We start from the raw sequence: 27,252 nt of genomic DNA, 5'->3' as shown, positions 1-27,252 counted from the left end.
TTAGTAGAGTATTGCCTGAACCACACATCTGGGAAATTCCTTACAGGGCAGCGATAGCCATAATCTACAGACTTGGTGAAAAACAAGCTCAGTGATCAATCCTGTATAAACTTTAGTGTGTAATAAGACTCCGTGTGATACTGCTGTTGTTCTCATTTCTATTCCCTTTAGTATGTTTATTAATTATTCACCAGTTCATTCAGCTTACAGTATGAGAAGACATTAAGTCATATGGAAGGCAACACCCAGCATAACCTTTCTTTCTTCCAGACAATTTCCATGAAATTTAAACTCTATATTTACTTAAAGCAAAAAATCTTCCTTTAAAAAATGTCTGATTTGGAAGAAAATAACTGATTTTTATAGCACCTTCTTGGTTTGTCTTCCATGCATTTTTCTCATTTGTCAATTATGTAGGGTTTTTTTTTCTTAGAGAAATTGTCGTCAACTCTTCATGGGATTGCATTTTTAGCTATTCACAGAATGATGAAAAGAAGGAATATAGATCATTTCTAACAGCTGGAACACTTTTCTAAGTCTCTGTCCACTCCTTGTGTGGAGTTTAGAGAAAGAAATTTTGAATTATGGGTTAATCTGAAGTTAAGAAGGATCAACTTTTTTTTTTTTTTTTTTTTCCCCGTTTTCTTTTCACCTTCTTAAATTCCTGCAGGGGAGGGATCATGCCATGTAACCCCTGTGGGGTTGCTGCTGTTATCCCAGGTTAGGACGTGTCCATTGTACAGTTGCCAAGGGGCAGAAGTGCAGTGTTTGAAGAACAGTCAATGGTCTGTCCTTATCCTTGGCATCATTTCCTTATCCATGTGAAATGATGCATACTGCTTTAGTTCTTGTTCTGGTCACAATAACACACCTTTAGAGATGCTTTAGAGCTTAATGATGTTTTCTGGGAGGTTTCTGAGGTGCTATTAAGCCTCCAGACCAAAATGTCAGAGTGTATTGTGGTTTGCAGGCAAAACTGGAAAAAGTGCCTGTTTTCACAAGCTCAAATAGGAGCAAGTTGGAAAAAAAAATAAAATCTGGGTCGCTGCTTGTGATGAGTAAGCAGTTAGCAGGCTACTGTCTATGGAGCCGTTTTTCCCCCCTCTGGGAAGCAGTAAAGGAACATCAGAGCACCAAGATCCCAGTGCAGGTTATTAGGCCTCCCTGGTGTACAAAGTTTCGGCTGTCACGTACTAATTTTGCATTGTTGGACTGTGTTAACCCCAGCAAGGCTTCAGTTTCTTACCTTCTGTGCTCTTACTTGGTAGATTTTTTTTCATGTTTTTCATGATTTTTTTTTCATTATAGATCGTACTAATCTATGGAGAGTATTACTGGAGTAAAACTGGAGCTTTATGAAATAGAACAAGCTTAACAGTGCCATAAAGTCACAGTAGACTGTAGCACCGTAGGCAGTGCTGTCTGAAAGAAGGTAAAACTTATAGCCCCCCAAATTAGTGAAATACACTGCAATTTAATTTTAGAGCTAGACAGTAAATGCAATTGCACATATAAAGAAAGGAGAATGATGTGACCTAATTAATGGCAGCAGAGTTGCAAATGAACTCTTGAATTCTGTGTTTTTTTCTGAAATTTTCTGTGGCCTTCTTTCTGTCTTAATTTTCTCATCTGTGAAATAGGTTGGCCAGGTGGTGTAAGCTTTGATTAGTGTTTGTGAAGTGCTTTGATCGCTCTTTTAGCACTAATTACTACAAGAGTGTATTCATGCTTGGAAGTGAAGAGCCAGTCTGACTTCTGCTAGCAACCATAAAATGCAGGAAGCTGAGGACTGAACCCAGGACACGTTGTACTTGTGCTTCAGGATGGTGTCTGGAGCCCAGCCAGCCTTCTGTTTTATGTGCCCTGGAAGGGAATTGACTGGGAACTCTTGTGATGCAGACAGCCTTTGGGTAATGCTTGTATCTCTGTTCTGTGTTATATCTGCTTTGTGCAAATCAATGAGAGGTAATCCTGCATGGATTTGGATTTAGCAGAACCAAAGGCAGGTGCTATTGCAGAGCCTCTACCTCTCCAGTAGCTGCAGATGTCACATCACAGGAGAGGAGGCCCACTCTGACTGCCCCTAGTAGAGGACAGCCCAAATAAACCTGTTCTGCTTAAAAAAGCTTTGTTTCCTTGTTACTTCTCAACAGAAACTTGCAAGCAGAGTATGACCGTTTGAAGCAACAGCATGATCACAAAGGATTGTCTCCACTGCCATCTCCACCTGAGATGATGCCAGTTTCTCCGCAAAGTCCCCGCGATGCTGAGCTCATTGCAGAAGCAAAGCTGCTTCGCCAGCACAAGGGTCGCCTGGAGGCCAGGATGCAGATTCTGGAGGATCACAACAAACAGCTGGAGTCACAGCTGCACAGGCTGAGGCAGCTGCTGGAGCAGGCAAGTCCTCAGGCCTTTCTTTTTGAGATTTCTGTAGAGCTATTTTCCAAACAGGATGTGAAATGTTATCAATAACAATAACCTACCACAAAATCATATCTGTAGAGACTGGTCAGCAAAATATATCAAATTGCTCTGGAGACTGCAAGTGGTAAAATCACACTTCAGTATTCTTATTTAGTCTTGCTTTTTTATTCAGAATTTAAATTAGTTGTTTGCATGGATATATTTACTTGAAAAAAAATGTGTGTATTTATTGAATTAATAAAATATATACAGAGATGCAAGGACTTGTGCAACTCCACTGAACTGTTAGTAACAATCTCTTCTTTTTTCCTCAATTTTTAGCCACAGGCAGATGCCAAGGTAAATGGTACAACGCTATCGTCTCCTTCTACCTCTTTGCAGAGGTCAGACAGCAGTCAGCCAATGCTTCTTCGTGTAGTTGGCAGCCAGACTTCAGAAACCATGGGTAAGATCACTAAGTTCAGATTGTCATAAAAAATATACATTCCATTTTCAAGAAAACAAAACAAAACAAAAACTCCTTAAAGGCAGAAACTACTCTGCTGCCTTGTTTAGTTAAAGTGAGAATGAATTGGACATTTGCAATCGTCTTCAATGTCACCTGGCTCTTGACATTCTCATTATGGTTCAGGCTTTTGGTTTTGATCATGATGCACACTGTACCATGGATATTTTGACATGGAATGCAAAACCAAGCTAGGGCTTGAATTCTGAAAACAAACATAACAAAAAAAAATAGCTAACGGTTTCATTCAAATTGACTTTCCACTATGAAGCATGACATGGCTGATTTAAACACACACAGTATTAATTATGGCTAAGAGATTAAATGTATGATTAATCATCCCCATGTTAACTAATGTGATCTTATTTTTAATGTGTTGTTGCTCAAGCAGTAGGATAAAGCTGTCTCTCTTCAGCAGTGCTCATTTAGTGTCTTTTCTAAATACCACATCAGATGTGCTAATAAAAGTCATACGAGTTGTGGAGTAAGGTTGAGTAATAATATGCTGTAGGTTGAGGTTGGGATTATTATTATTTCAATGCTTTTAGTAACTGTTCTGTAGCATTTTCCTGATTTCCTGTCTGCTTTATAATATTTATTAGCAAGTGGTAAGGGTTTTATGTTAGTGACAAAGCAGTCATCCATTTCAGCATCTTTAAGCAAATGCACTTAAATTACTTCAACAAGATAATACTTGAAATCTGAAAATAACATTCAACTTCATACACAAGAATGTATTTAGTGTATATCAGTGAGTGGCTTTTGGGAAAAGTAGAAGGCTTAAGTGGGAGCTTTTCACTGTGTTTTGTGAAAGAATCTATCCCAGTGAGAAGAAGAATGGGAAGGGATGTTCTCATTGGTATGAGGCCCTGTAGCTGTGGGAGATGCAACTTATTAAGGAGGTCTGTCTTCCCTCCTGAGTGTGGGTGAAAATGTCAACTAGTGCTGGTATCAAACAAGATGGATTCTATAGGTTCCACAAAAAAAAAAAGAAAAAGGAAATAAATTGTAGGAAGTTAAATATTGGGGTTGAGAGTACAATCACAGGTAATCAGAATTTGATTTGAATCATGTAATTGCATTACTAGTGAGTTAATATTTTGCTGTGGAATAATTTTCATTGACTTTCTGAAGAAACGTCATGAATTCCATCGCACAAAGCATGCTTATTAAAATACTCAAGAAAAAAAATGGGAAGACGGTGGTTCCCTACCATCGGATTAAAACTTAGGGTTTCATATTTTGTCTTTTAGAAGGCCAGAAATACAATAATGTATGTCCTTTCATTTGACTTGATCTAAAATTATTCAGATTTACATTGTGAGACTGGAATAAATTAACATGCATATAATCATATAATCTGCTAAAACTTCCTTATTTGAAACAAATCTTCAGACATGAATTTTTTTTTTTGTTTGTTGAATCGAGACTATGTGGAAGGACAGTGAGATGTTGAATCGTTATCACTACGATCATGTTGAGAGCCAGCAATGCAACAGGGTCAGCAGTATGCAACAGAGTTTATAAAAAGAATTACCAACCGCAACTAATACAGTTTATTGTCACCTTTCATTCCAGAAAGCATTATTTGTTAGTCTGAGAGATTTTTAAAGCACAATTTAGAATATTCTAGAATTGTGAATGGAACCAGAATGGTGTCATAAATAGTGCCTTCATATAGTGGTTTTGTACAAGAAGTGTGGTCCCAGTAGTGAGGGAGTAATAATTTTCAAGAAAATGCTGAGCATCTATAGGTCTCTCAGGCAATGAGATGTAGTGGCAGCTTTCATATATTTTTCTCTTTGACAGGAGACCTTCTTTTTTTTTTTTTTTTTTTTTTTTTTTTTTTTCCCTGTCTCTGCTTTGTCAAGGAGAGATTGCTGTAAAAATCTTGCCACCACTGGTGGTCTCCAACCTTCTGGTAAAAGCAGCAGCACTCTCAGAGCCTTACTTGCAGATAGAAGAGCTTATCCTTTGATAATCAGAGACACCTTGGCGAGTTGAAAGGTTCTGCTTTTCTTCTTATGGAGTCCTAATGGGAAGGGCCTAATCGTTGACTTTTCCTTCCAGTACTGTAGTGGTAGTGAGGTTCTCTGAGGTGTGTGAGCCCAGAGGTTGTTGCTGAACTTTAATTTATTCAGGTACTACCAGAACATTTGCCATCCACCAAACTCTCCAAGCACCTTATAGAAACAAATTGGGAAGACTGGTTTGGTTAAAGTGGTAATTGACATCTGAAGATTGCTTGGCTGATGTCTTATTTTATTATGTTATTTACAATGACATGCTCAGAAAGATAATCCAAATGAGAAAGAATAAAAACAGTGTATTTTAAATAAAAATAGAGCAGTCTTCAGGGTAAGCACATTTCAAGGTGTATCAGCACTTACCAGGATGTTTGGAAATCAGTACCTGTTGTCAGTTTGCCACGGTAGTTTTTCTTGGTAGTTCTTTTTGGCCAGGACAGGAGAACTAATGCCCTCTTCTTTTGAAGAAAAACTTGAAAAACATGAAAACGCCTGTTTTTTGCAGGCATGCTGATAACGTACTCAGCCTGGGTAGAAGTGGTAAGACCTTGCTCTAAACTTTCAAGTTGGCATCCAGCAGAGGCTGGAAGGACACTTATTTTGCTAAAGCACCTCTGTTGATGCAACACTTAATGTAAAAATAGCTTGTGATATGACTTGGGTTGTTCTGGTCTGTGAACCCAGCACCAGTGGAAAGCTGAACAAGCTGCAGCAGCCTCAGCAGCCATTTTCTAGACCATTAAAAGAAACTGTTCATATGAATTAAGAGCTTCTTACAGATATTTTAACCCATTTCGTTTACTGGGGTGTGAAAAATAATTCTTGGCCAGTGTTTTGAAACTCCTGGTCCTAAGGTGAGGCCAACACTACGCTGAGTCATATGGAATCTATGCAGTCCTGAATTGTTCCTTTAACATCTCTTTTAGTAGACTTCCCACTAGCATGGAGCACTGACAAAGTTTAAAGAATCTTAAAGCTAACAGCAAGGTAGCTTATTAGGCAGTTAGCAAGTTAGCTTCTAGGTAGTTTATTACTGAAGTTGAATAGGGCAAGACTTTAGAGTAAAGGGTCATTAAGTTATTTTCAAAACAAGGATATACCTCTGTGGTTATTACAACAGGCAAAATTTATTTTATGTATTAATAGGGATAAAAGAAATCTGGTAAAAGGAGAATGTCATTCGAAGCATCCTTTAGGTGTATTCTCTTTTCAGATGCTTTATTTCTACTAGAGGCTAGGGTCTACAGTAAAATCAACAGATGGATTTTGGTTATCGGAAACCACAACCAAAATAACCCCAGTAAAAATAAAATATATTGAATTTCCCATTAAGCTACTGCCCTATAATCAGGTTATAGAAATTATTCAGTGGGAGAAATGTATTTCGCTTTATTAAACTGCTGCTAAACCCTTTTATGGTACAATTGAATGTTCTTGGAGCGCCAATCTGATGCAATTAAACTGTCAGAAATATTAATACTGATGCAGATGAGAATCTAGGTTTCTACTGATTTATGCAGCTCGGCAAAGCAGCGCTAGCATGAATCCAGCGCTATTAGAAAGCTCCTCAGTAGCAGCACTCACAACAGCAATTGCTTTTACCATTAATAGAATAAGAGAAGCTGAAACAAGGAGCATCATTTATAGAACGAAATGTTCCTGGCAGACATTTTGCCCCACTTCTTTTACCAGAGCAGGTTATTTCTTAAATCCCTTGTTACAAGTTAAAATCAGGGTTAATTGTTTAAAATTCATTGTCTAATTTTACTTAAATCCTAACACTTAAAACAAACAGAAGCATAAGAGGCATAAAGAGTCAACAAAATTCACCTTGACAATTTTCATTGTACACTAAGTAGAAAATGTGTTTAAGTGACCAGCCTTAGCTTTGTGAAGGACATGTGCAATAGTAAGGTGTTACCAAATAGTTTCATAGTGGCTTAAATGCAGTGGTTTGCATTTCTTTTCCAGGCGAGGACGACCTGCTCAGCCCTCCCCAGGACACAAGCACAGGTTTGGAGGAAGTGATGGAGCAGCTTAACAACTCCTTCCCCAGTTCCAGAGGTAAGCCCGGGAGCATGTGCAAGTGGAGGAGAGCATCACGCTTGTAAATAAGTCATGGTTGTTTTGGGCAGAGCAGAAATTAAAAGTACTTTCCATTCCTTTATCTTTTCATGTGTTTGAGGTGTTTTTGTTTTTTTTTTTTTGCGTATGTGTGGGTTTTTGTTTGTTTGTTTTGTTTCTCTGTTTTTTGTTTTTATTTTACCAATTGCCGTAGATAAACCTGTCCAGTTTAGAGTGGAGAAGCAACCTGCCCCTTCTATACCTCAAGTTTCCTCCACAAGTAGCAGTTGCTAGATAAGTGGATGAAACAACATCCTCTTAGACTCTTTTTCTCCTTAGCATTTTCTTCTTTCCTCTTTTGCTGTGTTCTTCTCACAGCTTCTCTCTTTCAGTCTGTCCTCTTGCTGATTTATTTTTAATAGGTCCTTCCGTATTTTGCCTTCTTGCCTTTTTCCAGGAAGAATGTGGTTCTAAATAATATTAAAGTTCTGAGTCAAAATTCTTGACCTTATGGCACATAGGTTCTGAGTGACAGAGAAAAAGCAACTGGACTGCTTGATTGGGCAGCATTGGCTGTGTATATACAACCCCAGCATTTCTTCCAGTATTTCCATTTTGGTCTTCATGTTGTTTGCTGAAAATAAGCATTTGGAATTTTATTTTTTCAGCTTTTATTCATTGAGGAAAGGTCTTTCCTGAGCCCAGAAAAAATGCCCCGCTGCCAAGAAAGATGACTTAGATTCCTAACGGGAGAGAGGATGTGTGAGATGTTACCTGCCGCAGTGAAAGAGTGAAAGAAGGCTCAGACATAAACCCCTTGAAAGACCCCATGTCTATTGATAGATACCCTGTTGGGTGTGTTTCAGCAGGGGCATAGACAGACTTCATGGCCTGTTGCACAGTTAGCACATGTCCCTCAGAAGTTCTGTCATAGCTTCGTGCCTTAACCATCGTGCTAGACTTTCAGTGAAGTCAAATTTTCTCCATTCTTTGATTTTAAAGTGAGCTCAGCTCTCATCATCAATGAGCGGTGGAAAAAGAGAAAGTATAAACTGTATAATAACTCATGCTACAGATTGAAAGATGTAGTATAGAAAACTTGTTTAAGACAATCTAATATGATGTATCATTAACTACACTGATCTCCTTCTCAGTGTTATGTCAGAAGCTGTCATATGTCCAGTCCTCATTTTACGTATTGTATTAACTCCCAGACAGAACTGATGAAAATCTTTGAAATATTGGTATGTAGACAAGAATGGGCATATTCATAAAGTTGCTCTGTACATGAGGTTCCAGCAACCAGTGCTTTCTTATTAGTGACCATCATTTTTATAAATATATTCTATTTATGAGATCTTGCATAATTGTGTGTGTCTAGCTGCAGACAACCGTATGTTAAAATGCTCACCCTTCACTGTAGTGACAAAACTGATTTGTTATCATAGCTGATAACACTGACAAACAGTGTTTCTTCTTAAAAACAAGCTTAGTCTTAAGTAAAATAGGAGCAATTTTCAAAACAACAGTTAATGAGTTATTGAAAATACAGTGGTTCATTTCCTGTGTATGAATAGGTAGAGATCAGTCTCTTAGATACCATTCCCTGCTGTCTGAGAGTAGAAAAGGTTTTTTATTTCCTTAGTGAATAATAAAAAGCTTCAATAATAAAACTAACAGGATGTACAGTCTAGTCAAAAAAAAAAAAAAAGATTTGAAATGTGTAACATTCGTTAATATTTTAGTTTAGAAAGTTACGCTATAATTTCACATTTGCTTTCTGGTGATGCAAAATGCGGTAATTTCAATACGGAGAAATAATATATTTCCTGATTTTGCTTCTTCATTTGGTAAATATGTTAAAAGTGGATTATGTGACCATAAATATCCCGCAAAGAGACTGCAAGAAATACATTCATTACCAACAAATGATGAAGTGGTAAAGTATTTGGTGGGACAATATCCTGCTGAGACAAATGAAAACAAATTAGAATTAGTATGTTCAGCTAACAATTTATCGCCACAGATAGCGCTGATTCGGAGAGCTTTGTTTTCCCACTGCTTATAAATATGATATCTTTATTTTTCTGTCCTTGGACTCTACAGCAGAAAGACTCCTCCACAGTACTTGGCCTCTGTGCATTGTGTAAGCCCTCCTGTTCGTGAAATCATATATCACTCATATCGAGTTTTCTAAAACACAGCTGCTGTTTGTTCCTGCTTTCCTGCCTGACGAGCAGCTGTACAGGACGAAAACATTCTCTAGCAGAGAGAGTCTGGCAAAGTCAGGCTTCCTACGGGACTCTTCTCCTGGGCCTGACCAAACCATTTCTGGGCTCTGCAAGAATCTGCCTCTTCCCCTCTCTTTGGCTGCTACACAGTAAGATTGGTCCATATGGGAGAAAAAACTGTTCACTTCATGTGACTTGGACCTTATGGTTTGGGCTGAAGAGATTAGTGCCACGTTTCATTGGGTTTCTTAGTTCTTTGTTATAGTTTTGGATTTATTTGCATGAATGCTAGGTTTGTATAACTGTTTTTGATTGAAGAATAGGAAAGGTTAAATCATTTATGGAAAAGAAGTAGTTTGTTATACAACCAGTGCAATGGCTTTCCAGTCACTGGTTGTTGTAGAAGGCTGCTGACATTGTCAGTTTTGCTGAGACCTCATGGAAACTTCAATAATGAAATTTTCTTCTACTCTCATTTTAATAAGTGATATTCTCAGTTGAATATCGTGATACTGCATAAACAAAGCTTACATCCACAGGTGATTTGCCACAGCCTCATTTAGACCATCATTATCAGATGGTGCCATCCGTATGCAGTCAGATTCCCCAGGTGTCGGGATTTACAAGACACCGGACAGGAGAAAATGAAGCAAGGCTGATTGGTCTCAACAAGAAATCGGGCCATTTTGCTGTTGAGATATGCACATCTTTATTTCGGATTTCCAGTCTGTAATAAAGCATTGGAGTGTAATTGCAAAAGAGTTAAAGCAGTGGCAAAGCAGACTGAAAAGAGAGCATAATGTAAGGATTCAAAAGTGGTGGAAGTAGTATTTTATTTCTTTGCATTACAGGTTACATTGAATGTCAAGCCACTTACAGATATTCAGGAAAAAGAACAATAAACCCAAATGAACAATAAGCACAAATGTATAAAGCTTAAATTGTCTTAAATGAATTCTTATTTTTAAGTAGAATTTAAAAAATGTCTGATGCAAGAAACACCGCCATCCCAGATTGGCATTCATAAGTCTGTTCTGTTAGAGTAACTCATAAAATATTACCGGAAAGATGAATTCAGGCTACATGGATTAGGTGCTACCACCTATAATGCATACAGTCTTTAGGAATTAAAACTATCAGGAAGATAGGTTAAAAGTCCAATATTGACTAGTATTAGAAATAACTTTGTTTATTTCTATACAAAGGTGGAAAGGGCAGTCAGCTATGATATTCATAGACTATGCTCTGAAGAGCTACAAAGGACATAGTGCACATGACAAAACCTACCTAGACTGCAAATGAAAAGAGAATAACAAAATGAAATCCAGGAAGGGAAGAACATTCATCTATATAGCCTGAAATTGGAATCAGTTGAGGAAATCTAGGGATATATTAAAAGGCCTGGGAAGTTATCAGCAGTACATTAAACATTGTTTTGCTTCGTGGCCTGTAAAAATAAGCATGTTAAATTTGAAGCTGAATGTCCAACTCCAGCATGTCACAGTGTAGGGAGTGATACTGCTTTTGAATAAGGAATGTAATTCTGGGTATCAGTGCCATGAGGATAACAACAAATTGGAGGAGTGCAGAACAAGATGACAAGAGCAAACTGGATGCTGAAGGCTTTGGTTTATGAGAAAAGTTCAAAGAGCTGAATAAGCAATGAATACAGAAAAGGAGAGAATTTCTGTGCTTGGGTGAACAGAAATATAGTTGAACATCACAGGATAGAAATTAAAATAAATGTTTAGTCAAAATATCATCAAAAGCATTTGAAGAGTAAGCTTTGATCATGTTGCAAAGTAGTTCTCTAAAACAAATAAAGCTTTTATTTTGGACTTCTGAAACAAAGCAATAAAATTTAGTAGTAATTAATTTTCACTTACCTGGAGATAGATTTGTTTTGATTACGATATTTTCCAAGCTTTTGATAACCAGAGATGTTTTGAAAGAGGCATCAAGGCTTCATAGCATTCATTTTGAATGCATTTTAAAGAAGCATGCATTAAACAAATCGTATCACAGCTCTTTGTAAACAGATCTCAGATGAAATGTCTTGTGTTCCTATATACCTTTTATTGTTGTTGTATTTTTTTTTTTCCTTCAGATTAACCTCTTGGCAGTTCTTAGCATTTTCTAAGTAGCGCAGGACCTCCGTGCTCCTTGCACAGCTGACTGTTGGTGCTGAAAGCTGCTTTATTTCTATAGAGGGAAATTCTGCTGAATACCTGATGATTGCTGTCCTTAAGGAGTTTTTCTTTCCTTTAAATCTGTGAGGCTTCCCATCCATTCCTCCTTTACTTTGCTGCTCCCAGCAAATTCACAACTACTGCAGCTGCTTCAAACAGCTGCTCTGCTAACTCAAAACAGATGTCAAAGCCAGAGGTCTGACATTTAGTGGAAATCTACTATTAAATACCACCTCCGTGGTTTATTTCACCCTGGTAGATAATGGGCCACAGAGGAAAACATTTTCACACTGTATTTGTGCCCAGGCTACTAAATCTCCAGGGAATTAGTTCACAGTTAGAAAGTAAGATTGACAGGACAGTATTTTTAAACCCAAATTCATCTCTCCTGCAGCACTGAGGATAAACAAGTTGCGTAGTTTCAGTTGGCTCATATGGTGGACCAGACTGTTTTGTGGTTAAGGTTTTGTGGCAAATGCCTTTCATGAATTAAACCCAGAGGTGAATTTAGGGACAGAAATTCTCAAGTTACTGAACTCAGTGAGAGAGCTCCCCATGATTTCAGTGCACAGCCCATGCTTGTGGAAGTGGGAGCAGTGAAGTGGTTAGAAATGCAACCGTAATGGCTTCAAAGAGCTAAACGTCCCTGACATCACGTGGAAACGTTTGGAGAGGGATCAGCCCTCACTGTAATCATTTAACTTGGTGCTGCTTAATACAGATGTTGTCTTGCACAGTGAAATTACAAGATCTCACAACAATAAATAAATGGCACTAAGGAGAGCAGAGGTTTTGTTTTATTTTTATTTCATTCACATCGAAGCATACCAGATACATTGTCTTCTCTCAGTCTTGCATCAGCCAGGCTCTGTCACTCTGTTGTGAATGGGACTAATGTAAGTGGGATTAGTAACTTTGATCACTGCAAATACTGGACTTACTTTTATTCTGGCAGCAAAGCATCTCATGACTCACGTTTTTATTTCCTGATTTACTGAATTATGAGAAGAATACACTGGAGTAATTACACTGCACAGACTTCTAGAAATACTTTCCTATTTGAGCTAGTCTGGCTTCTTCTGGAGTACATCCCCTTCCTCTGTGCTATGGTGTATGCATGGTACATACACCACAGCAGTTAGCCCAGGTGGCAGAAATTGCTTATCCCTCTGTGATTCTGCAGATTCCTGATCACTCAGGATTATCTGCCTGTGGCAGAGTGCTGAACTGAAGTGGCTGAGCTGCTCTGCAGAGTTCTGCAGTAGTGATGGGGAGGGCTCAGCCTTACCTGATTTTTAATGCTCAGTCCCGATGTAAACTGAGAATACATTAATGAATGTCACAAAACTTCAATCAATTTTATTTTTTTTTCATACTGTTTGCAGAGCTCTCCCCTCTGCAGCCTGTCCCTCTCCTGCATTGTGTCTGAGAGGAGCAGTGAAGCAGTGCTCTGTGCTTTGATCTGAAACTGCATAGGTGCATGAAGTTTTTATTAGTGCCTGTGCCTTCAAGGTTGATCTGATCGCTCGCTGCATACCTTTGCTATTGATGCAATGTCACGTATATTTCCAAAAACAAGGAGAAAAAAATGATTCCTTTATTTTGGGAGGGGAGGAAATCTTGAATTGGGCAGAAGCAGTACATATCAGGCATGCATGCATGGTGTCAGTATTCTGATGTCTTAGAGAACACAAATTTTCAGAAATGTATACATTTGTATACAAAGAAGAAAATAAAATCCATTAAATCCTTTTTAATCTTCTTCCAAAAGAAATTAGCTGTTACAGTAGTAGCCTCACTCTTCGTTACATTCAAGAAATTCTAGGGTGATCGCTCACCAGCAGTTTAGTGTGGGACAGAGCTCTCCCAGTTACCTTTAAATCCATTCATTTTCAAGTAGAATCCAGTCGTTCCTTCTCACGTAGATATTTAAACTAGGCACTGAGTAGCCACAAATTTAGATGCTCATGCACACAAGGTAGGCATCTCTTAAAAGCTCCAAAAGCATCTAGCATATTGGTGTAGGCAGTTCTTCCTCTTCTCTTACCCAAGCCTCCCTCATGGCCCAGGACTTTCTCACACCCGTGTTGCAGTTTCTGGAGGTCTCAGGAAGACCGCTGACTGATCTAAACCTTGGAGCTCTTCCTAAGAATACATGTAAGATCAAAGTGTGCAAAAGGTTTTACATCTTCATTGCCAAGGCTTTTCTATTACATGATTTCTATCAGTGAGGGGTTCACTTCTTCCCTGCTAGGGAGGCATTTTTGAGCATTTGTGGCTCCCAATACAAGCACAAGAGGAGGTTGCAGGGGGTGTGCAGGGACTCAGTTAAGTCTTGCTGAGTTAGGCAGGCCTGCAAGGCAGGCTGAGTGGACTGTAGTGGGGTCTTTGGTGGGTTTTATCCACATTAAGTCCCATAGTGAGGATCTAGGTGGAAAGGAACAGACCTTTCATTAATAAAGATGTCTAGTCAGAACAGCCTGAAACTCCCCAGCGAGGTAACTTAACCTGTAAAGAAACAGCATGAATAAAACTATGGTAAGTGCTCTAAACTGAAGCTACACCTCTGCCAGCAGTCAAGCTTGCCCTAGTACCTCAGTGCAGCACTGTCTGTGTGCAGTGCAGATTTACTCTGAGTTAAGGCTCCCCCTAAATCCAGAATAAAATCCCACATCCAGAACATGACCTAGAACCTGATATTATTGCTGTTTTTATTATCATTTCTGATGGTAAGAGGGATGTTATTAGGAAGAGGGAGAAGGGAAGGAAAGGAATGAAACCTTTTCTGTTCTATAAATTATAACCTTCACTGTGAAGGCCCTTCACAGGTTATACCAGCCTTTTCTATCACCTTAATTTTGTACTTGAATAGTGTCTCCAACCTGTGACCGGTGAGTGGTGCCGCTCACTGTCTCTATCCTCTCCTCCTTTCCATTACCTTCTTTGTTCAGCTTTTCTCCGTTGCTGCCCCTTGTTCACCTCCTTGTAAAATACCTGCAAAGTTATTTATCATCTTCTATCCCTACCCTCTATGCAGGCCACAATACCTACAAAAAAAACTCGACAGCAATTAGGTCACTGTTTTGCTGACTGGTGTGTTCTCACTCACACAGCTTTCTCTCTCCTGGTTGTCTCGTACATTGTTTACAATTACATTATTTACAGCAGCTCTGGGACAAAGATCATGCTCTTTCTTAAACAACACCTACCTCGGAGAGTCTCTTGCCTAAGACTGGTGGTACCAGTGCTCCCAGTAATGCACCAGTGGCAGTGGAGCACTGCTTATGGAGGCAGTAAGAGCTTTATTGTCAGGGGGGGAACAAGGGGTGTTCCTACTGTTGATTTTCACCTGGCTTTCTTTTTTAAAACGCGTGTACTACGCTAAGTGATTGAGAAGAATCTGCTTGGTCAAAGAATGGCTTCTGTACAGCTTCATAAGAGACATCTTTTCAGCTAAAGTCATTACTGCCTGCTCTGTTTTGTTCTTGCAGCTAAAAAGTGTTGAGAAACTTTCCCTTTTTTCCCCTTTACTTGATTTTTTTCCCTTCTTTGTGCCTCTGCTCCCTGTTTTTACAGTGCATGCAAATCAACTTGCTAGAAATATCATCTGTAGTACATTTGTCTTGAATGTGAGAATGGTGATATTGCAGTCTAATAGCTTTAGGTGTAAAATAAGTGTATGAAAATGTGTATATATGATGGTATATGTGGATATATATATGTAGGCAGTAATAAAATGTAATGTGTCTGGATAAATTAATTTTGAAGTGGGGAAGCATGATTTTACCACCAATACTAATTAGCAGAAGTACTCAAATTGATGAAATTTGCATGCCCAGAATGTGAATTCAGATTCTCTCTGTCATCCTTATCCTCAGCTGAAGGGGTTGTATGTCAGTTTTAGTGGTTTTCTCAAGTGTTCTTGCTAAGTTAAAACCAAACAGCAGATTACAGAACTCTTCTTGAATAAATCAGCCCAGAATCGTCAGTGGATTTCAATGTACTCTCAATCCTTGTTTAAAGCAGAAATGCAGTTATTTAATATTAAAGTCCTAAATCAAAACTGAAGTGTCTCTTACAGTGTAAAAAATACATTCGTGTGTGTTGTTGTGTGTTTTTTTTTTTCTTTTCTGATATTTCTTCCACTTCCTCTCTCTGTTCCTAAAGGAAGAAATGCCCCTGGAAAGCCAGTGAGAGAGGTTAGTGAGATGCAAGCTCACTGCCATGGCTTCTGTTTGTCACATCTTGCTTTCTGTGCCCAGCATGTGTGTGACAGCAGCACGGGTTCGCTTGGTTTTGTTGAAGAGCGGGGATTGTCTTCTTGTCATTTTGGTTTTGTTTGATTTTGCTGAGTGCATTCGCCATTAGTGTGCTCTAACAGTACCGTACCTCTCAACTCTCTACGGAGACAGTGCTAGCCCAGGGATGTGCCTTCTCTTACATCTTCCCAGAGATGGAAATTCAGGAATGGGGAGGATGAAATAATGCATTGAAATTAAACCTTTGTATGATAAATGCGTGCAGTAAATAATGCTGCTGCCATTGACATATATTCTGCCATTCTTGTGTGTGAACAAAACAGCAAGACCCACGTCCCTTGCTGTTCTGCTTACATACTTAGGATTTTATTTGCATACATTTGCCAAAACACCAACCATGATCCCCAGTAATTCAATATTTTTCCTTAAAACAGTGAGAGTTGAGAGGTATAAGAGATTGAGGTGTATCGATGTACTGATGTACTGTTGCACAGTGAAGAAAGCTACTAACACTCGCCAGCTCCACAGCGCTGTGTTCAGTGATGTAAACGGGCAGCGGCTTTCACTGCACTTTCAAACTGGTTGGTTTGATGCAAAACAGATTTCAGAATGTGTACATTGCTGCTTGTTCATGGAGGAAAATGTTTCGCGCCATGTTGTCCCAGCACCTTTTAAAGGATTTCCAGCGAGCCTTTATTTTTCCTCTTCAAAGCTGCTCTTCGCTCTTCAGCCGGAGACAACGTTTGCAAGATGAACTCCTAGGGAGCTTTATTAATAAAGATAAAATATTCAGAGACTGCCTGAGTGCAACTGCAGGTAGCTGTGAAATGACCTTTCCTGTACAGATGTTCAGTGTGGATGAGGCCAAACCCAGTTTGCAAGCGCCCACTGTCACAGCGGGGTGGGCTCATGAGGAGGCACTACGCTGGGGTTTTGAGTTGGGCTGCTCTGAGCCCCTGGCCAGCCACACGCTGCTCTGGGGAAGCTAGGATTTGCTCTACCACGGTGCCTTGAAGTACAGTGGTTCTCTGCATGTGCAGTTTGCACAGGTCCAGCTGTTTTGAGGAGAGAGATCCTCAATGCAGATTAAGTCTGTCCTGAAATGTCAGATCCTTTCATATGGATCAAAAAAGGGTGCTTGGCATGTCTTCAGACTGCACCAGTTCAGAAATCGCATGGAACTGATTTCGTATTCAGCCCTTCACGTTCGGTCTGTGAGTTGTTCTCCAACTGAGCAAAGCAGGTTGTTGATTTCCATTATCCTGGTTCACGCTTATTCATACTGTTCAGAAAAAGGAAAAGGTTCTGCTGCTGAGGACTTTTGCTACAATTAAAAATATAAAAGGTTAGAAAAATGGGCATGTTTTTACCTGATCTGATTCCAGCAGCGTAACCCTAAAAACATAGACTCCTTCAGCGAATTACTTACAGCTCTCCAGTGGTATTTGTGCTCACTGGCAGTGCCAGAGGGTGCTTAGTAACTTGCAGACCTGAATATAAAACACAATTCTCTGCGTGCCCGTGAAGTATATGAACTAAGTTACAGAACAGCTTTTGTTTTATGCGTGAACCCATTTGTGCAACGTCAGGTCATGCAGTTTTAAGCCCACTAGGCCAGGTTTTGATCCCATTACTCACATTAGGTATTGTCTTTGTGTGTAATCCCATGGATTCCATGGCATTACTCGATATGAATACGGGTATCAAAATCCACGCTACCAACAGGAAGGATTTCTCTTTGGTGGGGGAAGGGATAGAAATCTGTGCTGCTGAAAAGAGACTGCATTGTGCTGGGGTTTCTTAATTTACGTTCTGTCCACTCTTTGGAGTCTGAATGCTCCACATTTATTTCTGTGACAAGCTGTGCTGTGAGATTGATACTCAATTACTGCGCCCTCACCCAAGGGCCTTAATTCCAGTATAGCCTCTAAAGCAAATTCAGCAGATACGAAGCACATCATTCTGTGTGCAACCAGAAATGATGTAGCTACTGTCTGCAAAAAGAGGCATCTCCTGCTTTCAAAGCAAATGCACCTGTATTAGTATTCCCTCCATTTTATGTCTAAGCTGATACTGTCCATGCCCATGTTGAGTGTTATTGCAGCATTTCAAAGACTGTGCTAGTATTTTGTGCTAGTATTTTTCTTAAATAGCATCTTCTGACCTTTCAGTGCCTGAAGCATGGATAAAGCTTCTTCAGCTTTAATGTGGAAAAAAAATGGAATTAATGCCTTCTTTGGTGGAGTTATATTAAAAAATATTAATAATAATGAGTGGGAAGCTATGATATATATTTTTCTAAGTGCTTTGGGGACAATATTTTTCTCATTTTCTTCTTAATTAAAAATGTCAGTGTTTTACGTTTCAATCTCACAGAGGACAAGAAAGCAAGTATTCAATAAGAAAAAGCAGAGCTATATCAAAACAGTGAATTTGAGCTCTTAGAAGAGGGTATATTTGTTACAGGTAGAGTACCAAGAAATTACTGCGTATGTTGTTTTCAACTACTTGTAGTCTTTATTGTCCTACCTGCTACTCCCTTGTGCAAGAGAGGCAAAATCCTAATCGCCCCATAGCACTTATCCCGGATATTTTTCCCTGCATCAGTGAAAAAGTTGCTCAGGTCATGAGAGCCACAGGAAAGGGGCTCAGAAACTAGAGCGCCCCAGAGCAAGGGCAGCGTGCTCCAGGTCGGTGCTGCCTGCCTGCTGCCTGCAGAGGATTTGCAGAAACCCTGTGAAATACCGTACTCTGCTGTGCAGGTCACTTTGCAGCAGGTGAGGAGTCATGAATCAAAATTAGACCACCTGTCCAGTCTGCCTCTGGTTCCATTGCAAGGAGGAGTAAGGTAAAAAAGAAGGGCTTTTACCTTTTATTTTGTGCTACAAAACTGCTCCTGGGCTGGTGATGTCCTTAACGCTACCGTTCTGTGGTGAGCACCTCTCAGTGTGCAGTGCAAAGCAGCACGAGGTCCTTAAGCCCAAACCACCTGGCTCAGAGCTCTGCTGCTTGATTCATATCCAAACCCTGGCAGTGTGGAGGTGCCCCGCTGAGGTTCGTGGTGAGTGGCCGGAGGAGCAGAGCAGCGCTGCCTGTCTGCCCCGTGTCCTCCCCTCCCAGGAACGGTGCACTTCACGGCCCAGCTGCTAGCATGCACTGCAGTGGGCAGAGGTTTAGCATCGTGCCCTGGGTGCTGAGCTCGGATGGCTCAGGAGGAGGCAGGTGACTGTTCGGCTTCTCTGCAGAGGAAGTTGTGGCCTGTGATGCAGGGAGAACACGGAGCTAGGTCTGCGTAATCACCTCAGCCTCACCCCCTGCAGCTTTTGTGGAGGGAGATCAGATTCAAAGCATGGTTATTTCGAAAATAACAGAGAAATTAATAGAGAAAAGAAAAAAAGCATTAACACACATTCCTGTAATCTGTGTGCATTAAAAGTATTTAATCTAGGGATCTCTGGATGCATTAGGTCTTCTTGGCCTGTGTGTTAGCTGCCTGAGCAACTCAGTATTTTGTACCTACTGTGGCAGGCTTCTGAAAGACTTTTATATTTTCTTTTAATTAAAGATTTTTTGATTTCATATTTTCTTTCTAGACATACACTCTTTCTATAAAACCAGCTTGCTTTTGTTATCTTTACAGCTCTGTGTCTGATAGAACAAAATAATATTAACTAATACTATTTATTTCTGAAGATGGGTGTTAGCAGGTTGAGATGCTGTAAATCCCTGGAAGGGTGATCACTCTTCCTGAGCTGGAAATAAGTGGTGGTAGAGTCCCTGGAAAGTCCTGGAATCCCATCACTGTTCCTAGAAATAACAGATGGCAATGAACCTGAGTGAGAGATTGTGATCCCACAGGCAGTGTTGCCTCCCGCTGCTGGTTACCGCTTTGCAGCTCTCAGCACCCTCCTGTCTGGTGTCTGTGGGCTGCTGCAGGCGAGGAAGAAGAGCATTTAAAGCCTGGAGACTGCTTGAAAGTAGCTTGCAGGGTCAGTGCGGATAATTTGTAGGGATGATGCAGGTTACCCAGGTTATACCAGCATTATTTTGATAAGGCCTTGATACCCTGTGCAATAAATATACTTAAGCATACCAAAGTTTCTGGTAAGCAGAGCAAACCAGTGGCAGTGATGTTTCGATCTACCTGAGGATCTCTCACCTAAAATTACTGCTTTCCTATGACTGTGTCAGATTTTCCCTTTCTGTGGTGAAATTTTCTGGATTATTCTCAGCCAGGGGGATTGTGCTGTAATAGAGGTAGATGAAGATTAAGGACCATTACTAGAATTGCTTATGAAAGTTTATGCTAGCATCTAATTACAGCCTGCCTGGTGCGAGGAAGAGATATTATCCCTTCCATCTAAAATAAATGCAGTAGCACACATTTACTTTAAAGTAAGCTATATTTTGACCAAAACTTGGCAGCAATTTTTCATATGCTCTCATGTGACAAGCTGATGAGTAAATTAGGAGGTTTTGCTTAGGATGAATAGATGGCTCTACATTAATGATTTATATATGAAATTACTGTCTGATGCATCTATTTCTCTGTACATTAGTGCAAGTAGATTAGAACCAAGTGTTTTCTTCGTATTGATACCAGACACAGTGCCACGCACAGCCCAGCTCACGATGAAGCTGGCAGCTTGTTGAGCAGTTACCATTTAGATGTGACATAATTTTGTGGAGTGAAAGCTACATTCAAATAAAAAAGTAGTATTTGGATGTAAAAAGTGGTGGTAGTAGTTTTCCAGGAGAAACAAGCTTCTCTGGGTATTTCTTAGGTCATCTGTTTTCTATTCCGTACACTCTGGTGAATGTTAACTAACATCACTCCAGGCCCCATGCACTGTCAAAATGCCAACCACAATCCTTGAACATCTGGAAGGGAACGGGTGTTTCTTCCAGCTTGTGTGGGCGAGCTCGGTTTGTCCCACAGGGAAGCCTCATTCCTGTTGTTAAAGATGATGGTTGTGGCAGGAGGGACAACAGCCCCGTAGGTGGCAATGCAGTCAGGCTCCTACACTGTATAGGCACTGAGAGGTGTATCTGGGATATCTTGGTCATGTCCTGTATTCATTTGGGTGCTGCTTTCTCCCAGACCATGGTGAGGATTCAGCTTGCAGGCTAATGCAAAGCGTGCCTGAGAAGCAGCGTTGTGGGCAGACAGTGGTGTGGCTTCAGTGCTTTCCCAAACAAATACTCTACTGCAAGTACTCTTAGGGAGTAAATCAACCCCTCTGGCCACAGCAACGTGGAGCTTTATTGAGTTTTCTTCCCCTGCTAAATACTTCCACTTGCTGGCACTCTGCAGCTTGGGGACTGCTTGAGCTGGAGGTCGCATGCACTTTGCATCTAAATAAATCTTGCTTCCATGATTATTTTCTAATGCCTTTTTAAACTCATTTATATGTTTGGCTTCTACATCAGCCTGTGGTGATGAGTTCAGTAATGTAATTATATGCTGTGTGGAATATAATTTCCTTCTGTTTGTTTTAAGACCTTCTGTCTGCTTGTTCCCCCTTGTCCTTGCAAGAAATCTTGAACTGGATGCTTATCCTTTGGGGTGTCCAGATCTCTCTCATATTGCCTCTGCAGTCATACACTTCCAGGAGTGAGACTCCAGATGGGGTTCAGCTGATTGAACCATATTTCTGTCATGTGAGATGCCAAGGGGCATCTGAGACAGTTGTAGGGGGTGGCAGGACTGATGCAGGCCTCAGAGAGGAGACCCACCCTTCTCTGAGCAGCAGCTGGAGTCTAGCTGAACACCAGGTGCCTCAAACGACAGCTTTTGGCAATCAATCTCCCTACCTTGGAGTCTGTTTGATCTCTAATGTTGTTGAAGCAATTCCTTACTGGTCATCAGCATTGCCACCTTTAACTTTCCTTTCGCAACAATGGAAAAATGGGTGTGAGAAGTTACAGGTTTCATCTCCAGAATTTTTGTGCTTATTTATCACTTCTGCGTAGGAGGTCCACATGCTGTGGTTGTAGCATCTCAGGACTTTACAGTGGTTACCAGTGAGGAGAAATGTGCTAATAAACCACTGTGTACTAGTTACTTGGTAATTGCAGCATCTTTGTTTTCGCTGGACCGAAAAGCAAAGGGTATTATTAAAACCATGAAATAAACTGCAGACATTGAGCTTGGTCTTTGTTTTAGTTATCTGTGCAGACATCCTGTCGGGACCTCTTGGCTTTAATGATGTAGTTAATTACTGCTGATCTGTTTGTCTCTGTTTTTCTCCTTGATAGAACACTGAATGGTCAAACGCTTTGCAGCACCAGTTGGAAACTTTTCTGTGATGTCATTGGATTTAATCGTGGCTTTGGGTGAACATTTGTTATGATACAGTTTCTTCACTACTGGGTTTTTTTTTGGAACACAAACATGCTGGCTTACTGTCAACATAGTTCACACTGGCTGTTTAAGCGAGTATTGCTGTTAAATGCTTAGCAAAATGGGCAGCTTTTGCTAATGATGACACGTGCCTGTCCAGGAGACTGCCTGGTGTGGTCCACTGAGAATGGTGGTGAGCTGCTTGCGGAGAGTGATGTATCTGTACCTGGCCTTTTCTTCGTTCTTTTTGCAGTATGTTCTTTTTTGTTTAATATCCTCTTCTTTGACTTTCTTTTTCAGGCCACAATGTAGGAAGCCTTTTCCACATGGCAGATGACTTGGGAAGAGCAATGGAAACCTTAGTTACAGTGATGACCGACGACAAGGTGTTAGAATAGCAAGATGTGTTTTACAACTTCAGGCGTCCCGCATGGTTTTTATAATATTCATACTACAAAGAGGATTAGACTGTAAGAGTTTACAAGAAAACAAATCTATATTTTTGTGAAGGGTAGTGGTACTATACTGTAGATTTCAGTAGTTTCCTAAGTCTGTTACTGTTTTGTTAACAATGGCAGGTTTTACACGTCTATGCAATTGTACAAAAATTATAAGAAAACTACATGTAAAATCTTGATAGCTAAATAACTTGCCATTTCTTTATATGGAACGCATTTCGGGTTGTTTAAAAAAAATTTATAACAGTTATAAAGAAAGATTGTAAACTAAAGTGTGCTTTATAAAAATAATTGTTTATAGAAACCCCCTTTAAAAAACACAAAAAAAATATTGAGGCAGTGCATTTGTTTAGTATCATTTCAGCTCTGCAGCTGCATCAGAGAGAGATTCATGTTCTGTGTTCTTTTCCTTGCCTGTCAAAAAGAAGGAAAAAAAAAAAGTATTTCCTGCAGCAACATCAAAACGTCCAACTTACATTTCTCATTGGTTTCGTCTGACTAGGGCTGGCTTAAAAAAAATCTCTTGGACTTCCAGCAAAGGTAGTTATTTCACCTCTTTCCAATAAAATTAACAGTTACACGAATCACACAGCTAGTTTGCAATAATTAAATGAAAGAGCACATTACGTGACAGAGTCTGCAAAAAATGAATGGAAAAAAATACAGGAAAGAAGGAAGGAAAGAATTTAATGACTGTCCTGTGCGCTGGTGTTTCCTCTGATGACTAAATTCGTGAATGCTATTAGTAAAGGAACGTAGAAATTGCCTTACCGGATCAAACCTCTGGACCTTACTGTCCGGTACTCTGCTGGCCAGGCCAGCACCCTGTGCTTCAGCAGAAGCAGGGCACGGCTCTCCCCTGCCGCTGCCACCGTTAGCATCACTTCGCTGCACACAAGAGAAGAAAGAGGGAGGCTCCCTCCTGACCCCATGTGGGCTCAGCTTCTAGCATGAAGCACAAGTAGGTTTCTCACTGAGCATCTTTTCTTGTATGGCTTGCGGTGCTGTTAATGAACACAGAGCTACTTGATCCTCTGGAAAATATAAACCAACCTTTCCACAATTCTTGTCTCAGCCTGCTACAGCGGCTGGTCCCAAGGAGCTGTAATGCAGCGAGCAACCTTTGGGAAAGGCTGTAGGAGAGTTACTGCTGTTCTTATGCGTGTATCAGGTGAAGGTAGCCACACTGCTCCATGAGATATTTATCGTCAAAACAAAGGCCCTGATGCTTTCTCCTTCCCCATTTCTCTCTACAAGTAATACCGCACAATTAACAATAAAATGAGAAAGAGAGGAACTGACAGAAAAACAGATTAGCCACCTAACCGCAGCTCGTGAGAGGTAGGTTTGGGTATGAGGTGCTGTCAGCAAAAGCTTTACCACTTCATTTTCTTAACCAGCTTTTAATTTTATCTTAGAATACATAGAAACACACCATCTGACTTTATATTGCAAGAGTAAAAATCTGTTACCTCTTCTTGTATGAAGTGTAATTAAACTTGGGAAAGATTTTATTTTGAATGCTAGTTAACATTGAACATGGCTAGTCATGCTATTTCTACCTCACTTTGGTTTTGTGGTGTTCCTGACAATTACGTACAGATAATGTTACATCACCACTCGTCCATTGTGTGAACAGGTCTCATCATTTAAATATCAATGACAATAATTTACAAAGAATAAGTACAATCCCCCCAAGTCTCTGCTTTCATAATAAAGAGCTTTTTTAACACTTTATTACAGTAGGAACCCTATGTGTTTCTCATGGTCTTTTTTATCAGAAGGTTTAAATTGAGATCTGAGAAAGAGCTGGGTTTCTTCTTTTTTTTTTTTTTCCCTTATACATTAAACCTTCTCTTCAGAAAAAAAAAAAAATAGAGGAAAATGGATTGCACGGTTGTTTTCATCAGGGTTTTGTTTTGTTTGTTTTACTTTATAGGTCTTAGTTTTGGAGTGAGTCTGTCAAAAATATTTAAAAAGTTGAAAGCTTTATCGCTGCTTTTTTAAGCATAATTTGGGAATTATTTCATATTCCTTATAATGACAAAGTATTAAACTGTAAAACATAATCAGTGTAATTGAATACATAAATACCATATGGCATGTTATTTCATTGTTACTCAGTACTGGGTTATTACTTGGATATCATAATATATTGTGTTTTAACACCAACACTGTAACATTTACTAATTATTTTTATAAACTTCAGTTTTACTGCATTTTTCACAACATATCAAATTTCACCAAATATATGCCTTACTATTGTATTATATACTGCTTTACTGTGTATATCAATAAAGCACGCAATTATGTTATAAAATGTGTCATGTTTTTTACTGAGGTTCTGCAGCCGTCCGGAGCAGCTCCCCTCCAGTGGCTCTGCCTCACATCCTGCTTCTGCAGCCTCCTGGTGCCGGTGCCCACGGCAACACTCAGGATTTGGTTGGGGGAGGACAAGAGGCTCCTCCTGGTTTTGTTCTTTCTCCCCATCAGTATTTTGGGCAAAGCAGAAGCCACTGGAAGCACACAAGCTGGTCTGTGGGAATGGTGTGCGCTGCTTCAGAGGCGGATGAAATTGAGCGCAATCCACGGGCTCTTTTGCTCGGTGAATCAGAAGCGAGACTCAAATTTGGCCATTTGATCAGTCTGATGCCTAAGTGGCTTTGCTGCCACCAGGCACAATACTAACAACCCCATCTTTAGGGCTTTGGGAAGTATGTGTTCCCATCAGAGGCTGCTCACATACTTCCCATCTCGTATCTAAGAAATACACGTAGGTTTTCATACCCAGACTCCACTCAGTTGTATCATGATTCTGCCTTTGAGCTACCTTTCAGTGGCAGAAATAATATAATTGACAACAATAAGATATAAAGCCAAAAGAAGAAGCATATCTTTGTACACATTTTTGATAATACCATGAAGGAGGAGGTAGGAATTTCCTCATTTCATCAATTTGAGGAAATAAATATGCATCCCACATCTGCTCTTCCAGACTCCAGTTACTCTAGAGTCACTCCTACATACATACGTACATCAGTCTACGAGTGCTTTGCTGTACTGGAATCTCACCCAAATGTTAGCAATCCACGAGGCACAACAGCCATCAGTGATGAGGTATCTCCTATTAATTCAGTTAGGGAAGAGGGAAGATATTTTTCTCTTGTCACTGGTGCTGAAGTTGGTTGTGCATCAGGAGACGCTGCTGGCTTTTAAGCCCAGCCATGAGCCTGAGGTGTAAGGTTTGTGAAAGGCCTTATTAAATACCTAAATGAACTGGAACAGTACAGAAGGGTGCATGAGCAGGAAAGAAGAGGCATTGAACACTGCCTCAGCCTTTTGCTGCACCAGGAGGAGCAGGGAAAGGCAAAACCACATGTGCAAGGCCTGATCCGCCTTCCCTGAGTTACATCTGTGGGAAATGCAAACCCCGGCCCTGCCAGGAGCACAATGTGTGCTGTCAGCCGCTTCTCGCTGGCCTCGCACCGATCAGTGTGGATGGGCTGGCACAATGTGCATGAACAAGTGGCTGCTGCAGCTCCTGGGACAGAGTGTGCAGGCTGCCCGTTGCCTTCATCGATTTCCCGCTCCCACAGCCCCGCAGCCCTCCCATCCCGTCGATAAAACCTGGCATTTCTGAATGCCTCTTACAAACATTCTCCTTATGTAGTTTTTAGGCGTATGTAGCTCATTTTTAGGATTATTTCATTCACTTTTAGACTTATTTGCTCATTTTAAGTTAACCGTTCAGTGTATTTCCTTCACTGTCAAGGGAGTGAGGAAGATGATTATTCTTTAATTTTGGCTGCTGTGCTCAATGCGCTGCCATTTACCAGTAAACTTCACAGTCCTCCCTGTTCCTTCTGGATAGTGAGACAGACAGGCTGAGGCTACCCCAGCCAGCTCAGCGGTCTGACGGGGCACCTGTATGGAAATCCCCCAGGCAGCCCAGAGGGTGCTCTCTCACTCCTGGGCAAGGAGAAGCAGAGTTGAGGCACGGGGGCTGGTAGGATCCCATGGCCATCCCCACCGAGGGTGCCAATCTCTCACACCCTTCGCCACGTGAGGAGTGTGTGGCTGCAGGCAGCCTGTGCCTGCCGTCTGCTGAACGATGCCAATACGTGAATTTCATTTCACAACTGTTGGCTGGCATGAAAAATCCCAGTCAGTCCTCCCCCACCAGCTCACACTGCACTCGGAGATGTCCCTGGGAGTTTGTTTCAGCTCCGAGCAAGCGGATCAGCTCACCAGAGAGTGCCGTGACTGCAAGAAAGATGGGGCTGCCTGCAACAGCTGAGGCGCAGCGCTTCTGTACGGCAATCCCCCTAAGCTGGTAGTGCTGCTTACCAGCTAAGCACGATGATTACAGCATAGATTTAGTGGCTCATAGTCCTGAAAACTTGATGAAAAAGCACTTGTGGTTAGGGCAGGGATGACATTTAAGGAAATCTAGCTGCAGAAGTGAACTGTGGGGCTTCACAAATGCACCAAGCTGGAGCTTTAGCCTATTGTCTAAATCATTACTTCTTGCCTTGCCAAGGTTCATATTCATCAGTCAACTTGGCAATTGTTTCACAGGTGTAAGGACTTATTTTTACAATTATTATATGAGGATTACAATGAATATAGTCTTTATTTACATGCTGGCACATGCCTTTTGCTAGCTGTGTCCATGCAAATTATCTCTATATGCTGACTTAAGCTATTCAACCTGTGAAAGGTTCTCCTCTCTCTCTCATAACCCCCATAATA

At 40.5% G+C, this 27,252-nt stretch overlaps 1 protein-coding gene and 1 long non-coding RNA gene across 16 annotated transcripts in view; one reads left to right on the top strand and one right to left on the bottom strand.

Moving 5' to 3' along the window:
- Positions 1-24,820, top strand: part of DMD (dystrophin) — a 1,246,037-nt gene extending 1,221,217 nt beyond the window's left edge. For 13 of the 15 annotated variants that reach the window (XM_084515490.1, XM_084515483.1, XM_084515488.1 and 10 more), the window contains 4 exons: positions 2,154-2,397; positions 2,746-2,869; positions 6,928-7,020; positions 22,343-24,820. In XM_084515490.1, coding sequence (XP_084371616.1) covers positions 2,154-2,397; positions 2,746-2,869; positions 6,928-7,020; positions 22,343-22,440 — 559 coding nt within the window. In that variant the 3' untranslated portion in view covers positions 22,441-24,820. Of the gene's footprint in view, positions 1-2,153; positions 2,398-2,745; positions 2,870-6,927; positions 7,021-15,607; positions 15,640-22,342 lie in introns of all 15 variants that reach the window. The other 2 variants (XM_084515486.1, XM_084515477.1) reach the window with 1 other exon arrangement.
- LOC311435015 overlaps positions 7,890-27,252 on the bottom strand; it is an 80,745-nt gene continuing 61,382 nt past the window's right edge. The window contains exon 2 of the long non-coding RNA XR_014691875.1: positions 7,890-17,023. This is a non-coding gene — a long non-coding RNA (uncharacterized lncRNA). The remainder of the gene's footprint in view (positions 17,024-27,252) is intronic.

The sequence above is a fragment of the Aythya ferina genome (genome assembly GCF_964211825.1).
Source record: "Aythya ferina genome assembly, chromosome: 1".
In the NCBI taxonomy this organism is placed as follows: domain Eukaryota; kingdom Metazoa; phylum Chordata; class Aves; order Anseriformes; family Anatidae; genus Aythya; species Aythya ferina.
The sequence above is the reverse complement of the archived record's forward strand: the minus strand, read 5'-3'. Positions and strand labels throughout refer to the sequence as shown.